The 18196-nt window shown below is 35.4% G+C and overlaps 1 protein-coding gene across 3 annotated transcripts in view; it reads right to left on the minus strand.

Moving 5' to 3' along the window:
- The window catches only part of CNTN1 (contactin 1), a 346709-nt gene that overhangs the window by 85714 nt on the left and 242799 nt on the right, over positions 1-18196 (minus strand). Inside the window, exon 17 of one of the 3 annotated variants that reach the window (XM_032877022.1) lies at positions 424-835. The exons of the other annotated variants lie outside the window; for them this stretch is intronic. Coding sequence (XP_032732913.1) covers positions 756-835 — 80 coding nt within the window. The 3' untranslated portion in view covers positions 424-755. Of the gene's footprint in view, positions 1-423; positions 836-18196 lie in introns of those variants that run through there. 3 annotated transcript variants of the gene reach the window in all.

The following is an 18196-nucleotide window of genomic DNA, read 5'->3' on the forward strand; positions in this document are numbered from 1 at the left end:
TAAGAGTCTCCAACTTCCTGCCCAAATTAAAGATCCAAGAAGGCTGACAGTAGGAGTTAATAAAATTAAATATGCATGCATGTTGTTAATGGATTGTTATCTTCACTTAAACCTTGCTACAGAGATGACAATTTTCTCCACATGCTGTCCATTTTCACTTCCCAATCCTAGGAATTCTTCCAAAAACCCTACAGAGACATGGACAGTCTTGAGTTGTTTATTGCTGCTTTTCATCCATTCTAATCAAAGAATATATATATGGCACCTAGGTACAAAAGACTACTGGAGTAATGCCCCTTAGCATGTATCCTAATTAAGATGACTCCTTAGTGAATTTGACAATACTGTTCATTACCTGCTTTGCTAAATCAAATAGTCCATTCAATGGCAATATTCCTGTATTATAATTTACCAGTTCTTCATAATTTTTTTCAGATAATGAGCTAATTTCTGAGATACATAATTTCAAAGAAAAATAGGACATGAAAACACAGAAATTTCACTTGGCCATTATAAGATGTACTAGGTTAGTTCACTAGCCATTTTTCATATTAGAGAAGCTATATAATTATATTTTTAAATATCTTTCTGCTCAGAAGTATGTTTAGAAGTTTCAAAGGGAAAAATCCTCTAAGAACTAGATTGGAAGGGAAAGCTGCAGAGGCTACAAGATTGAGTTAATTAGTAAAAATCTAGTATAATATGTTAAAAAAAGAAAAAAAAAAGGCTTTCACACAAATGGTGAGTGTCAACGATCACCAGGTTGGAGGCAGGCTTGCACAGACGGGGAGAAAATGATCCACCATGTTTTTCTCTCCATCTTTTCTGTTTTTACCTGCAAGAGGAAAGATCAGGCTGAAGGGACAGTGTGGATGCCCAATTAGGGGCAGGAGGCCATGTATTTTGGGGATTTGCCATGAGTCCTTGATGGGTAAGTTGAAATAAGAGCAAAGAAAAACATCTTCTCCTAGACACTGGAGATGGGAGTACAAAAGAAAAAGGCTAAAGTGACAAGCTCTGGCCCAATCAAACCTCCCTTCCCCAGTAAGTGACTGCCTTTCTAAACAGCAGGAGCTCTACCTGGATCCCTCCACCCCACCCACCTTAAACAAACAAACACTAGACCACTTCTAATTTCACACCATATAGTGTACATCTACTTACTAAAACATATGTTTAAAGGCTTCTAACTAAGAAAAAAATACAGAGGGTAAATTTAGCAATGATTCCAAAAAAACTAATCAGTGTTTAGGAAAGGGATCACAGGAACTTGTGTCATGAGTAATATGGTATTTATTTTTTTTTGCATATATATACAATAATAGCACAGGAGGAGGAAGTAAAGGAAGATACTTATAAAAAAGTCTCCATGGTCATTGTGTGGATTCTAGCTATCATTATTCTCTTTCACAAATATGGAATCTGAAGCTTATGGTGATGAACGGACTAGGTTAAGACCACAGCTTAATCAGTAGGTGAAGCAGCTTTTTTTTTTTTTTTAAGATTTTGTTTATTTATTTGACAGAGAGAGACAGTGAGAGAAGGAACACAAGCAGGGGGCAGAGGGAGAGGGAGAAGTAAGCTCTCTGCTGAGCAGGGAGCCTGATTTGAAACTTGATCTCAGGACCCTGGGATCATAAGAACTGAAAGCAGACGCTTAACCAACTGAGCCACCCAGGTGTCCCTGAAGTGACTTTCCAAGGTATGTTTGCCTAATCCAAAAGTCATACCTTTTCTATTGCACCATATAGATCTTTTAATGACTGTCTGTGTATATTAACTATATTATTAGAGAAAATCATGGATGATATAATAACTACATTATTAGAGAAATCATAGGATGATCATCTGCCTCTTTCCCCTAATAATTTGATTATTAGAGTTAAACCACTTTATAACCACTATTGTCTCCCTGGTGACAGCTATGTAAATATGAAAAACAATATCTATGAAAACTTGCTTCTGCTGACTACTTATCGCAAATTTTGTCATTAGGTCACCAAACTCACATGTCACTTTAAACACATGAGATTTCTAAGTTTTCAATGAGAAGTGAAATTAATAATTTTGGATGTATTCCATCCATGCCTACCCCCTCCACTTTTAAGTAGTTTCAGTAGTTTCTACTATATTACCAGAGTTCGCTTCTCTGAAACCTGATGTTTTAAGTCTGGCAAGAGGGTACAATGCACAGTTACACAGTGAGTCTCCCTAAACTGCTGCATAATAGAGTCTCATTTCCTTGATGTAGGCACCTTATCCATCAGCCCACACAAGAACATATCAGACCGTGGTCTTCCAAGTTGTTTAAAACCAACATCAGACAGATCTGACATACTCCTGTCAGTAATGGTCCCTTGCTCCTGGAGAAATTCTCAGGAATGTGTGGAGCTGCTCAAGCTCTGGTTGTTGACAGCCAGTCAGACCGTCGGGAGCTGAAGCTCGGACGTGTGGTCTTCAGTATAACAGACCCTCGATGACTGAGTGACCCTCACACAAGGGATCACTACATGTTGCCGTATCACCAGTTGCTTGCTACAGATAAATCTGTCCATGACTTCTGTTCTAAAATGAAGTGGATTCGAGGTTGTCCCTGTAATATGTTAACTCTCGCCCACTTGCACTTTCCAACAAAGGACTTGGCACTCCCCCGCTACCCTGGGAAACACACATAAACCCCAGCCAACTTCCTCACCTCCTCTTGTGTCCACAGAGTAACCATTACTAACTATGACTATTGGGTAATGAGAAATTAAAAGAGTGTTTTGCTTTTTAGGGGAAAAAAACCCTTGGGATTTATGCCAGAATGTGTATTGACTTGTGAGTGTATTGTGCAGTCAAACGTGATAATGGAAAGGTGCTGTAGCAGAGGAAAGACAGAACTCACGGCTGTGCTTGTGTAGTGATATGTCCTAAGTCACATTTAGATAACACAAGAACTGGGTTCTGTCACACAAGAACAGGGATCCCTTAGTCACCTTCAAGAGAAAGTGGGGAGGGTGCGAGCTACAGTATGGCTGGGTTTTATAGGATACCGAGAGAGTCTATAGAGTCAGAGAACACTCTTCACATTTCTTCCTTTCTCTTTGAATATGTCTTAATGAATCCCAGGGATGATGGTAGTGTAAGGAGCTCTGTGACAGGAATTCAAAAGCACTAAAATCTCCTCCCTGCAACTTCTTAAACTGATCATAGGTTTAGAGAGTAAAGCCTTTTTTTTGGGGGGGGGGGGAGTTTCTTTTATTCTCATTTGTTTAAGTGTGAAAAAAAGCCTGTGACCCAATCAAACTCTCAAGGACAGGCCTGGTAAGGTTGGCTGGTGGCAGACAGATGTTGGTAACAGAAAGCCAGTCTGCAAAAGTACCGTCAAGAAAGAAGTGGATGTTCCAGAACCTTGAAATGGCAGATTCCACAAAAATTATATGTAAGAATATTGTTCTGCTTAAATGGGATTTTACACCATTAAGTCTTTCCTTGGTCATGTTTTCAGCAATGAAGCTAAGGTGGTTTTACCTTCTTTTGTTTGATAAAATGAACCCCAATGGGAAGATTTCAAATTCTAGTTTCAAATACTTAAAAATTTTACTCTACTCTCTAACTTAGAATTATCATCAATGTATCACAGTGATTTGGGTGGGGAATTCAATTAATTTGATAAAATAAACCATATGCCATGAGTGAAACAGATGTAAAATAAAAATTGTATGATCTGGTTTTTATATTTTGGGAAGTCAAACATGAAGGAGTAGTGAAGAAAAATAAGTAATATAATATATTTGGAGCACTAGTATCTGGCCGCATTCTGGCTTTATAAGATAAGAGCTAAAGACAATTTCTCTTGCCCTTTTAAATTTACTTTTGAAATGGTATTACCAGTTCTTACACTGGTAATTACCTCACAGCAATTTTGTTAAGATGACATGATAAAATTTATATGAAAGTCTTATAGGCATATACATTATAATGTAAAACATTAAAACATTTGAATGAAATCATTTTAAAGCTAAAGAGCACATTTTAAAATTAAGCTTTAAAACCATGTATTATATTTATTGTTTTTGCTATTAAAATTATACAATGTTGAGTAGCTAAAATACACACATTTTAAATTACTATAATTTCCCCTGTTATTAGGCCAGCTGGGCAAAAATATAAGAGCAAAATGTGCATTTGTGACTTTCTACAGAATAAATATTTTTTTCCAATGAAGAAAGAGGCCTACTATTTAATTTTTCCACATTGATTACTTTATCTCATTAAATATATCTAAATTAGTGTTAGGTTATATTGTGCTCTGTTAATGAGCTTGGATGTTACATTTGGAGTCAGACTGCTTGGATCAAGTCTTGGTCTTCTACTTAGTAGCTTTATGACCTTGGGCTAGTAACTTAGCCTCACTTGGACTTAATTTTCTTATGCATAAACTGGGGGTAATAATTATATCCATCTCTTAAAATGGTACTTGGTAAGTAATAAGCCTTTAATAAATATTATCTATCTTTATATGGTATAAAATATACAATATATGTTATGTAATATGCATTTTTATAATATATATCTTTGTAATACTTTATTATGTCCTCTATTATATATTGAATTATATAATTGTGTATCTTCATTTTTTATTTTATATTCATAATACATGTCTTTTCACAGCAGAGATTGGAGTTGCAAACGTGTAATATTTTGCCAATATAAATTGAAATTACTTTTAAAATATGAACTAATTGCCATTTACTTATGCTCATAGAGACTTTTAGATATGACTATCTGTACTGCTATTGTAATCAGATATAACAGGCATAACTGTTAGATGAATTTGGCATTACTGGTAAATATACCAGATGTATAAAACCTATAATATAGCACTGCAGTGGAGTGTCTAAAAGCCTACCATGGCTATTAAGTTCTGAAAAGACTCCTCCTTTCTCTCCAGGAATCAGAGTGAGGAGCAGCAAATTTGCTGCTTATTTTTTAAGGGAGCCATGGATACAGACAGACTGCATAGAAAAGGTAAAGTTCCAGTTTACCCAAAGCTGACCAGTTTGATTATGAGACAAGGAGAGGCATGAGCAATTAATTGAAGAAGAAGAGAAGAAATATTCCAAGGAAACTTCTCTCCCTGTACTCCAGTGAGGAAAGAGAAAAAAATAATCTAAATTTACATTAATGTATGATTTATCATGTTTATCATCTACCAGTTTATTATCCTCACAGTTGTAAGTTTTGAATTTATAAAACAAACTGTTAAACAGATCATTTTCAGGACCCATCTCAAAGCTTAAGATAGGCAACTTATTCTGAATGAATTACGTACTTTGTTGATATATTTGAAAATTGCCTTGAATTTACATCCATTTACATTGAACTTACATTGAGAAATACAATTTCAAATCATTGGTATACTTTATAACTTCACTAGCAATTGGGAAAGTTGTTATTTTTACTAAAGCTTTAAAAAATAGAAGTACTAATGAGTTCTAACTTTGAAATAATCAAGCTAGTTTTTAAATTCTGTATTTGTTAAAAACAGATACACATTCCAGCTGATTATTTCAGCATTAGCATGCCTGTAACAGTTACGGAGAACTGCTCCCAGCAGCTTTTTTAATGTGTTGATCTCAATGAAAAGGAGAAGGCTCAATTTCTGGGTAGGATTCACTATTAATAGCTGTATCCTTGTGGGTTGGTGCCAAGTGGGGTTGGGATGCCCCAGGATGGCGCCCAGTCAGTCATTGTTCCAGCCAGTGTGGGCAGCAAGGGCCATTTTCCTGTCTCAGTCCTGCGAGGGCTGATGAGATGGAATCTTTAGTCTGTCTCTGTGGCAAAATTTCTTGGACCACGCTAGCGGAAAGTAGAGGCAATTATCCAAGTATCTGAGGTAAATGTGTGTTTTTCTGACCCAAATACTTGAAAAACTACCTCAACTCTTCTTTTTGGTTTGACTATGATGATCTGGACACATCTTTCTGCCTATATAAATGTATCTCTTTTCTGGATCTCTTCACATAAGTCCATGAAATTTGGGGGGGTGGTAAGGTGTGTGTGTATTGGTATGCCTGTCTAACTTGGTACATATACTACAGGAAGTTTTTCTTGTCTGTTCTTCCTAATTTTATGACTAAATTGATTAATTTCAAAGTTTTCTTGAATTCATTCCGACATATCATGTCTTAATAATTTTGAATATAAATCCACAATTGTGTATTTAATAACAATTTGAATTTTGGAATTTTTAAACACAATGGGAATATCTATGCCAGATACCATGGAAATCTAAATTGTGATTTAACATTAGAAGTTCCACACATTTTAACACGATGGCAGACTTTCTTTCCTTTTGCTTTCACTAATATTCAAGTTCTCTGAGTTAGCCATACAAGTCAAACTCTAAATTATCCAGGAATTAGTAATTTAATCTCTTTTTAGTAACTGTCTATGGCTTTATCTTTTTCCACAATGTTTTAAAACTGTAACTACTTTCCTGGTTCCATACAAATTTTAGGATTGTTTGTTCCAGCACTTTGAAAAACACCAAGAATTGGGGTAAATTCGAGGGGGAGATGAATCACGAGAGACTGTGGACTCTGAGAAAGAAACTGAGGGTTTTGGAGGGGACAGAGGTGGGGGGATGGGTGATCCTGGTGCTGGGTATTAAGGAGGACACATAATTGCCTGTAATACTGGGTCTGGTGCATAAACAATGACTCTTGGAACATGGAAAAATAAAATAAAATTAAAAAAAAAATAAAACTGTAACTACTATTAGCATGTGCCAGACAGTGGAAAGGGAAAGAGAGACGAGCAGAAGCTACAAGCAGTAAGTTTTACTACTTAGTTCTAGCAATTCTAGAATGGACTTAATAATCTTTCTGGTACTATATACGAAATTAACTACAGAAAATTTAAGTGTATTAAAGTGTTAGCTATAGAAGTGTTAGAAATTAACTATCAACTTTATTTATTCATATTTTCTGGGAGAAGCCTAATACAGTGAGAAAACTGGACAGAGTTTCCAAGATGATTATCACTAAGTACATGGGTAATACAGAGCAAGTCACTCTGACTCCAACTTTACAAAACGAAGAGATAGGAATTGTCTAGATAACTTCTTGGGATTAATTCTATATTTAAAGTTGTATATTCAAATTTGAACATAAATGCAGAGATTTCGTAAAGCTATTGTGAAGAATTTAGGAGGACACAAGACACAATTAATGCATGACTTGAAAATAATAGGACCAATGAAACCTTTTTATCTTAAAATGTTGATCAATTCCATATTTTTAAAAGAAAGAGTACTAATTAACCTGGAACAACGATCTCTGAATGGATGCATCAGAACCAATTTTGTCTGGACAGCAGAGAGACGTATGCTCTGGATATGAACTCTGCTAATATACAACAGGTGGGAGTAATAAATACATTTCCTGTAGAAAAGACCACTGGCCAACCATCGATGATTTAAAATATAGCAATATTTTCAGACTAAAAAGTATATTGACAGCTTGCATCAGATTATTTATTTGACTGTGTTAAGTTACTCAACACAGGTTTTAAAACTGGGTTAGTCATCAACCAAAATGATCTCTTTAAGAAATAGAGTCTGGTAGCCATGTCATTAGGCCAACTAAGAAAAACTTCAGTGGATTATATCAAATAAAGATGGCATCTAACTGACATCCATTTCCATTCTGCAGCTATATTTTGGCTTTAGGAATAAAGTGCAAAGCTTCACACACACACACACACACACACACACACACACACCTCATCTAAATAAGAATCTACATAAAACAATATGAATATAAGCTTCTGATAGAAACAATTCGAACTTGATTTGTGATACAATGATTTGTACAGCTTTTGTGTTACCTGTTCTAATTTCAGCTACTCTCTTTTCAAAATGTTTCCAAATTTTATGTAGCATTTGTTAGGGTTTGAAAATCAGACCAAAAACAATTTTCAGATAGTGAAAATCCTTTTTCTTTTTTTTTAAATTTCAGATTTATATAAAGAAATTTTGTTTAATAGGACATATAAGATAAAAAAAAGGGGGAGGAAGCATCTGAAATGTCTAGTCTTGATTGCATTTTCTATTTTGGCAATTTTAGTGGCAAACATTCTGTTCAGCTGGGTGTTAGGAAGGTCTTCCCAACGGCTGGTAGCAATGCCAAGAATATTTATAATGCAGCAGAAATACCACAGAAAGTGGTAAAACACGGATGTCAAAGCCTAATTTCTTGCTTTTGTGACCTAATTTTATGGTCCATTTTTGAATGTTGTCCAAAAGTGTACTCATGAAAGAGAATTTAGGTTTGGCAAGCTGCAGAAATATTCCCACAAGTGCTGCTGAATAAATCCTGGAAAACCTTTCCCTCTCAAGGACACTCTTCTAAGAGCTTAAGTTCTCCAGAAATGTCTTTTGTTAAAGAACATTCATACAAGGCTCTTCATGTGTGCCAAGGCTTGCTTGATGAAGCAACATGAAATATGTTTTTATGGGACCTAAGATGTAAAACATTTATTATAACAGTAACAAAAAGGACATTTATATCAATTCTCTTAGTTCGGATTTTTTTTAAGAAGCCTAAAAACAGGGCGCCTGGGTGGCTCAGTGGGTTAAGCCTCTGCTTTCGGCTCAGGTCATGATCTCAGGGTCCTGGGATCGAGCCCTTCCTGGGGCCCTCTGCTCAGAAGGGAGCCTGCTTCCTTTCTTCTCTCTCGGCCTACTTGTGATCTGTCTTTCTGTCAAATGAATAAATAATTTTTTTTTCTAAGATTAGTTATTTATTTATTAGACAGATCACAAGTAGGCAGAGAGGCAGGCAGAGAGACAGGAGGAAGCAGGCTCCCTGCTGGGCAGAGAGCCTGATGTGGGGCTCGATCCCAGGATCCTGGGATCATGACCTGAGCTGAAGGCAGAGGCTTTAACCCACTGAGCCACCCAGGTGCCCCTAAATAAAATCTTTTATTAAGAAAAAAAAGAAGCTTAAAAACATTTGAAGTTTAATAACTGGTTCTTTTTTTGTAATTAGAATAGTTTTAAATTATAAAGGTTTTTTTAGATACGAGGCAATTTACCGTTGTTTGAGTTCTAAATCCTTTTGGCCATATTATACACACATCTATTTTAAAAGGTTAATTCTGAAGTTACCTCCTTTACTAATAAACAATATTATTTTTAGTTGAGTTTATATATATGCTCTCTTGGTAGGAAAAAAAAATAATCTTTCCCTAAAACCTTCTGTAAGCAACTTTAAATATCCTAATACCAAGAATGGCATTATAATCTCTTGTAAGGTTATCTTAATTTTTATATTAGTGCTCTAGTTGGGGAATGTTTCATTGTATTATGGTTTTGTTTTTTCTTACTGTTGCTACATAGTCAGATTGAGTCGTTCTGTGACAAACTGTAGAGGTTTTGAAGCTTAATTATCTTACTTTGTGGGACTCAAGCTTTAAGTCCAGCTGTGCTAAAATGATGATGAAAGGGAAGGAAAAACTCATGGACTTAGCTCTTCTCCCCAACTGGGCTGTTTCCCATTCCCATAAGACTCATGGGCTTTATATCAGAGCTCCTTTCTGTGGCTTCTGGCAAAACATTAATATCAATTTTTTCATTGTCTGCTGATTGACTTCTATTTGTTTCATGTAGGACATTGGAGGAAAAGCGCATCTTACTATCTTATGAAACACATTTCTAAAGTTACTTATCTCCAAAATACATTTTAATAAACAAAAAAATATCACTTGCAAACTATTTTCCATGGATTCCCTAGAACGATAATTCTAAACAACAGAGACCACTTTATTGCAGTCATCTTGGGCCTTATTAAAAATAAAGATTGGCCAAACCAAACCAGGCTTGAACATTTGGTTATTTTGGAATGTTATATTAATTTGATGTCCTCCATAATCATACTAGAAAAATATATTTAGTATTTATTTAAAGGAAAGATAGAAATGCATAGGAAAAAAGAGTGAACATGGGTTCTGGGGAAAAAAGCAGGACACACACACTGCCCTCGGCTGCCTTCAGTAATTCAGCTCTGGTCCCAAAGTTACAAGCTCCACTTGGTTTTTTCCAGGTCTGGATATTAACTGAACCCACTGTCTTAGAAGCTAGTTTGTGGCCATCACTTGCTCAAACATTATCTCTGGCTGTGCCGTACTCCGCTTCTTTAATTATACTATTCTCGAAAAAAAGAGCCTGTAAGTACTTTTTAAAAATATTTTTAGTGTATTATATGTTCAGTGATTTTTTAAAAACTTTCTGTTTTGAGATAACTGTAGATTCACATGCAATTGTGAAAAATAATACAGGGAGATCGTGTATCTCCTTGGCTCATCCCTCACCATAATGTTTTGTATCACTAAAGTACAACAGCACAACCAGAAAATTTACTTGCTATAATCCATCAACCTTTTTCAGATTTCACTAGTTTTACATGCCTTCGTTTGTGTCTGAATATTTGTTTGGTCTGTGCAACTTTTAGTTTTATCCATCACAGTCAGAGAATAATTTCATCATAAGGAGCCCCTGTGGTATCCTTTCATGGTCACCTTTTCTTCCCTTCCTCTGCCCTCTCTAACCCACGACAACTATTAATCTATTTCCCTTCTCTATAATTTTGTCATTTCAAGACTGCTATGCAAACGGAATCATACAGTATCTAACCTTTCAGATTGGCTTTTTTTTTTTCACTCAGCCTAATTTCCTAGAGATACATCTAAGTTGTATCAACAGATCATTTATCCTTTATTGCACAGTTGTATTCCATGGTACTGATGTACGACTATTGAACCATTCACCTATTGAAGGGCATGTGGTTTTTTCCAGGTTTTGGTTATTATGAATATAGCTGCTATGAACATTTGGATACATATTTTTATGTGAACAGATATTCTTACATCTCTGAGATAAATGCCCAGGGTTTTTATCATACCACTGGGTTGTATGATAAGCACAGGATTAAAAACTGCCACACTCATTTCCGGAGTGGCTGTCTCCTTTTACATCTTCATCAGTAGTGTGTGAGTGACTCACTTTCTCCACATCACTATTTTTTTTTTTAATTTTAGTCATTCTGAGAGGTGTATAATGCTATATCATTGTGGTTTTAAATGGTACTTTGCCCTAATGCCTAGTGATGTTGAACATCATTTATATGTTTATTTCCCGTTTGTATATCTTCTTCGTTGAAATTTCTGCTCATGTCTTCTGTCATTTGTCATATTGGATTGTTTTAGAGTTTTGGGAATTCTTTATGTATTCTATACATAAATCTCTTGTTGAATGTGAGGTTTGCAAATACTTCCTTCCAGTCTGTACCTTGTCTCTTCATCATCTTTGCAGAGACTCACAAAGCAAAGTTTTAATTTTGATGAGGTCCAGTTTATCATTTTTTCATCTTATACATTATGCTTATGGTATCAAGTTTATAAATTCTTATCCTTCTGCCAGCTGCTGAAAATTTTCACCTTTATTATTTTTCCTAAAAGTTCCATAGTTTTACATTTTACGTTTAAGTCCATGATTCACTTGGACTTGATTTTGTATAATGTTCAAGGTTTAGGTCGAGGCTCTCTCTCTCTCTTTTTTTTTTTTTGGCCTATGAATGCTCAATTGTTCCAGCACTATTTATTGGAAAGACCATCTTTTCTCCACTGAATTATTTTTGCATCCTTATTAAAAATCATTTCAGCATATTTGAATGAGTTATTTTCTGTGTCCAGTGCTGATGCACCACGGTTCATCAAGCCAATCTTTATTTTTTTTTTAAATTTTATTAAAGATCTTGTTTATTTGGGGCGCCTAGGTGGCTAGTGGGTTAAAGCCTCTGCCTTCAGCTCAGGTCATGATCCCAAGGTCCTAGGATCGAGCCCCACATTGGGCTCTTTGCCCAGCAGGGAGCCTGCTTCCTCCTCCTCTCTCTCTACTCTGCCTGCCTGTCTGCCTACTTGTGATCTCTGTCTGTCAAATAAATAAATAAAACCTTTAAAAAAAAGATTTGATGGTGCCCCCATCAAGCCAATTCTAAATCCAAATTTGCTAACCTCATCCCAGCGCTGCTAATTGAAAAACTTCCAAGAGGGCTTAGATTGTGTGTCTTTAATCGTAGTGGTAAATCTGATGCACAGCCATGTGTGGGAACCCTGCTCAGAGGCTACACAAGGACTTTTCACGAATCTTTGCTGAGGTTGGTGGTGAGGAAGTAGAGGATAGCAGATGACTCTGTGACTCTCATTTATTAAATTAATTAAGACATTGAAAAGTTATAAAAAGGGGGTGCCTGGGTAGCTCAGTGGGTTAAGCCTCTGCCTTCGGCTCAGGTCATGATCCCAGGGTCCTGGGATGGAGCCCTGCATCCGGCTCTCTGCTCCACAGGGAGCCTGCTTCCCCCTCCCCCTCTGCTTGCCTCTCTGCCTACTTGTGATCTCTGTCTGTCAAATAAATAAATAAAAAAAAACTTAAAAAAAAAAAAGAAAAGTTATAAAAAGTAAGAATTGGCCACCTATGTTCTTATCACTTGGCTTAAGAAATGAAATATTACTTATAAAGATGTAGCTTCTTGTGGGTCCCCTCCTTCCTCAATCACATTCCCCTCCCCCCTTCCATCTCCAACCCCAGAGGTAACCACTCTTCTATATTTTCTGATTATCGTTTTCACACATTACATTTAACCATATAAAATACGCACACATGCATATACAAACATATACAGAGACATATGTCTAACTTGTTATTTTACTAGAAGTCTGAAGTAAAAGTAACTACCAACTTGATCAGAAGGCAAATTATAATTCTCATCAGCCTTCAAATTCAGACCACAGCATATCCTGAAGTTTGGTTTGGCTCAGTTTAGCTTAGGTTTACCCACACGTTTACTAGTTTCTTTGTTCACCATGCTTTCTGACATCTCAGAACTTAATTCTGGGATTATTTTCTCTCTTCCTGAATTTTACCCACTAAACATTCCTTTATACATAACAGTTTCTTGAGGGACAAACCTTGTTACCGTTTGTCCAAATATAACTTTATTTTTCCCCATTATGGATGATAATTTGCCTGGATAAACACTTTCGGATGGACAGGTAACTTTCCTTTAGCATACTGAAGACATTATTCCATGGCTGTAGTAGTATCTACAGCTATATAACAAATTAGGCCAAAACCCAGTGGCTTAAAACAATAAAAATTATCTCACAGTTTGTGTGGAGTAAGAATTCTTGAGTGCCTTAGCTGGAGAGTTCTTGATTTTGGCCAAGGCTACAGTCACATGAAATCTGCTCTCTAGGTGGCTTACTTGAATGACTGGGAAACTGATGCTGGTTATCAGTACGTTGTCTTACCTCCTCATGTAGGCTTCTCTACAAAACTCTGAAATGGCCTCATGACATGACAGCTAGCTTCCTCCAGACTGAGAGTTCCAAGAACCAAGGGAGCAGAAGTGATATGACTTATAACAGTATTCAGCAGTGTTACTTCTGTTGGCATATACAGCAACTCCCAGTGTAAAAAGGGATTATTCAAGGATTGGTATACCAGAAAGTAAGATGAGAGGGGGCCATTGTGAAGTCTGGCTCTCCCAGTTACTTTTAGACTTTTTTTTTTTTTTAACTTTGTGACTCTTTATTGCTAATGATGAGTAGTCTGTGGACAGTGTATTGCTGTACCTTTGCAAAAAAATATTTTTCCCTTTGCTCTCTAAATAGCAAGACTTCAAATCAGTCCCTTCAGGATTCCAACAAATTTAGATAAACTTCTATTGGTTTTTAATGTTCTACAGTTTTATTTTCATTAATTGTTGTGTTTCATTGTGATTTTTAAAAATGAGATGCCAGGGCACCTGGGTGGCTCAGTGGGTTAAGGCCTCTGCCTTCGGCTCGGGTCGTGGTCCCGGCGTCCTGGGATTGAGCCCCGCATCGGGCTCTCTGCTCAGCGGGGAGCCTGCTTCCTTCTCTCTCTCTGCCTAACTCTCTGCCTACTTGTGATCCCTGTCTGTCAACTAAATAAATAAAATCTTTAAAAAAAAATGAGATGCCATATTTTCACTAATTTTCCAAAATTTATAGTCATTATCTTTTTGAAAACTTTTCCCTCTCCTACTTTATCTAATATTTATTCTGGTAACCTGAGTTGACAAATACTGTTTTTTCTCATTAGATCCTTAATATGATACTCTCATTTTCATAATTTGTCTTTGTTTCTCTGTGATGAAGTGTGTTTACTTCTTCATATACTATCTCCTAGATCCCTTATCCTTTTCTAATCTGTCTCTAATTGTTGTTTAACCTATTTATTGATTTTTTTATTTTCAATTATTGTGTTTATCATTTATAGGTATTACTCTTGGTTTTTTTTCTTCCAAACACTCATTTTTATAATATCTTATTTCCAATTCATTTTTACTACTTCCTCTTTTATTTATTTAAAGATTTGGGCAAGACTATTCTCATTCTTACTCCAATGATTAAAATATACATAGTACCCTAAACTCAAACACTGCTGTTGTCTATCAATCTAACTCCTGGTTCTCTTTCATTTCGGCTTGTCATTTTGGCATAATTTCATATTTGACTTATTTAAATTTGCTGGAATCCTGAAGGCGCTGATTTGAAGTCTTGCTATTTAGAGAGGGTAGGGTTTTTTTGCCTATGAGGAAGAACGTATATTGATTTATCCAAAAATTGTGGTGATTTTAGCTAAAGAGTTTTAGAACAGTGAATGGGCCTATGGCCAGTAAAGTAAATAGTTTTGATTTCTTCCAATCAGTGCAACCTGAATCTTATGTATAGGGCTTCCAGGACAATACTGCTTGAATAAAAATTAATTTTGCAAAAATAATCTCTATACTGTACAAAGATTAGGAGAAATATATAAAAAATAAAGGGATAGAAATAACATTAAAGGAAGCTTTGGAAATCAAAAGTGATAATTACATGGCCAATATGACTCCAGGATTTGAAATTGTTTACATTATTTTTTTTAATTTTTCTTTTTTAATATTTTATTTATTTGACAGAGAGAGAGAGAGAGAGATCACAAGTAGGCAGAGAGGCAGGCAGAGAGAGAGCGGGGAAGCAGGCTCCCTGCTGAGCAGAGAGCCCGATGTGGGGCTCGATCCCAGGAACCTGAGATCATGCCCTGAGCTGAAGGCAGAGGCTTAACCCACTGAGCCACCCAGGCGCCCCGAAATTGTTTACATTATTGTTTACATTATTGGAGGAATGGATAATATGTACCACTTCTGTGGTCTACTCCTTGAGCACCTGTGGACTGAATTAGTGGGTAAAAAAATTGAAGTGCTATAGATTTTTAAACATAAACATTTATGGCTGCTACAAATGCAATGACTTATAAATGATTATTGGACAATTTTTTGTAAACTGTTTTTAGTTGACAACATGTGCTATTCTGTTCCTTATTTCTCAATTCTATCACAAATTAAACAGATAAAAGGTGGGAGTTGAGTTTTCTCTGGGTAAGAAGCTCCATGAAATCAGATCCAATATTACATTTTCCTTTGGGTATATTTTTCCTATATTTAATTTCAGTTTTATGTTTAGAAGCGACCCAGCTTTAACTAATTCCCTGCCTCTATTCTAAACTCAATTTAAAATGATGATGAAAGATATAAGCCTAAAATACATTTTTTCTCTCATACAAATCACTTTTATCAAACTTTACACACATACTCACACTACCAATCTATGATTATTAATACACACACACACGCACACACACACACACACAAATGGATAGCAGCAATAATTTTCATTATGTATTCATTCCCTTCAAGATAACATAGGCTAAAAGAAACCACATTGTCTAAGTTGTATCTGAATATTTCTACTTTCATTTCATAGGGCGTAATAGTTTATGCACTAAATTAGTTTTATTGCCCAAAACGTTTCTCAGTGATCATCAGGAAATTACTTTCCTCTCTAATCTGTTCACTGTCCCACTCATAGCTCTAATTTCAGAATCTGCAGTTTAGGTCACTGACATCTGAATATAAACTAGAATTATTTCATTTCAAATCTGGGAAGTTCTTATAGATATCTAATGTTTAATATGTAACATATTAAATATGTTTTAAGTCAGATATATTCTTGAAAGGTTGAGTGAAAATTGAATTTTTCACAAGCAATTCATAATCTAAATGAGTTATTAGACCTCACTATAAAGAACTTATTAGGTTTTTTTTATTATTACTAGCATGAAATGAATAATAATCTTCTAGCTTCTCTCTCTAGAGAGTCTTGATCTAGATGAGGGAAAGAAAAACAAAAGATTAAGTTTCTTGGACTTTGGGCCAATTTCTGGCTTTGCGAATCTCATGAAAATTATAAAACCTCTTCTCAGGGCAATGCCCCATGCACACAAAATTTTGCATACAATTTTAGGAAGTCCATGAACTCCCAGACTGTCCAAGGAACAGATTATGATTTCCTGGACTAGATGAAAAAACATAATTAAGTAGATAAATGGACCAATAATAATATTACTTGAGATATGCTATATTTTCTTATGTACTACTCATAATTACTATAATAAATACAGAAAATTATTTTTAAAATTACATCCTATGACTTAAGTATATATAGCATATTTGAAGGTCTAATTTATGTACATTTTTTGACATAAGCTATGCACATATGTATTTGACTATTTTAATTGCAAATTTCTCTTGACATAAAAGAAATACCTTTTAGATTATTAGAAATAAAGTTTGGAGAATGATTACAACTTGTAGGCTTTTAACAGGGCTTACTAATACTTTTCATCTACCTGTAGAGTTTTTTTTTTTTTAATATCCTGGTATAGTGTAAGGACTTAAAATGTTATACTATATTTCTACTGAGTACATTTGCCAGGTGACATTGCTTTAAAATATTTTTCCTGGAAGTAAAAAGCTTAAAGAAAACACTTAATATTTCCATACAACTCCTCCAATAGTTTCTTTTATTGGTTTTACTTCTGTAAAAAAAAAATATGCATTATGATGACTAGTAATTACCTACGTATGTGTGGGTAATACCATTTATGTTCTTTGACTGTATTTGTCTAACTTCCTCTTCCCTCTGAATACTGGGAATTTAGCACATTGTAATTACATGAAAACACTGCTGTACAAGCCTTGTAACATAACCCCTATTGCCTGTTTTTGTTTTGCTTTGTTTTTAGAGAGGGAGAGAGAGAAGGAGAGGTGGGGGGTGCGGGGAAGGAGAGAAAGAATCTTAAGCAGACTCCACACCCAGTGCAGAGTCCAACAAGAGGGATTCTATTTCACAACCTCAAGATCACGACCCCAGCTGAAATCAAGGGTTGGGCACTTAACCGACTGAGCCACCCAGGCACCCTAAACATAACCCCTATTGTAACATTAATGTTAATTTTTAAAATATGCAAATAATTTTAATTTAATATATGCATAGGCTATTTCAGAAAATGGCTTAACAGCTAGTAGTCTAATTAGCCAGAAACAGTGAACTAATCCCTCTCATTCAAGATGACTTTTGAATATAAGAGATGTCCCAGATCATAAAATACTTTTAATGAAAATATAGAACTTAAATTAACTTTCTTCAGTTTAGCATAAGGGATGTATGGAATGAATGTCTAGTTCACTTGGATAAAGAAACTTCAGCTGGACCTTTATTATCCTGTTGAAGAATATGTTCAGCTAGAAAAAGGGATTTTTAGCATTTCCCCAGATGGACACTTGAGGACTCCATATTACCACTGCTCTAGAGGTAACTGCAGGAGATATATGAGGTTGGATGAAATTATATTGATTGAGAGGGTTATGAAGATGAACCACAGATATCATCTCATTTACTAATTATTTAACTGTGCAAAAACTGGCTGAAAAACTGTGCAATAAATAAAAGCCAATAAATATTTCTAGTAGATGAAATGTGAAAAAACAAAAATTTTTACATTAAAAAAAGAACAAAATAAAAATTTTAACAGGACACAAAGTGATAGAGCTCTGAAACTACAGAATAGAATTCTTCAGCTCACTTAGGGATTCTTAAAAAATGCATATGTGAATTTCACAAATCTAGTAGAGAAGGTAACTCATAAGCACAGATTGCTATAAACACATTAAAGAAAGTATGAACTGTTAATAACGTTTCGAAGAAAGGGACACCTATTTGGGACCTCAGGAAAGCACTCATGAAT

The sequence above is a fragment of the Lontra canadensis genome, unplaced genomic scaffold, assembly GCF_010015895.1.
Source record: "Lontra canadensis isolate GAN:19392208 unplaced genomic scaffold, GSC_riverotter_1.0 scaffold59, whole genome shotgun sequence".
Taxonomy (NCBI): domain Eukaryota; kingdom Metazoa; phylum Chordata; class Mammalia; order Carnivora; family Mustelidae; genus Lontra; species Lontra canadensis.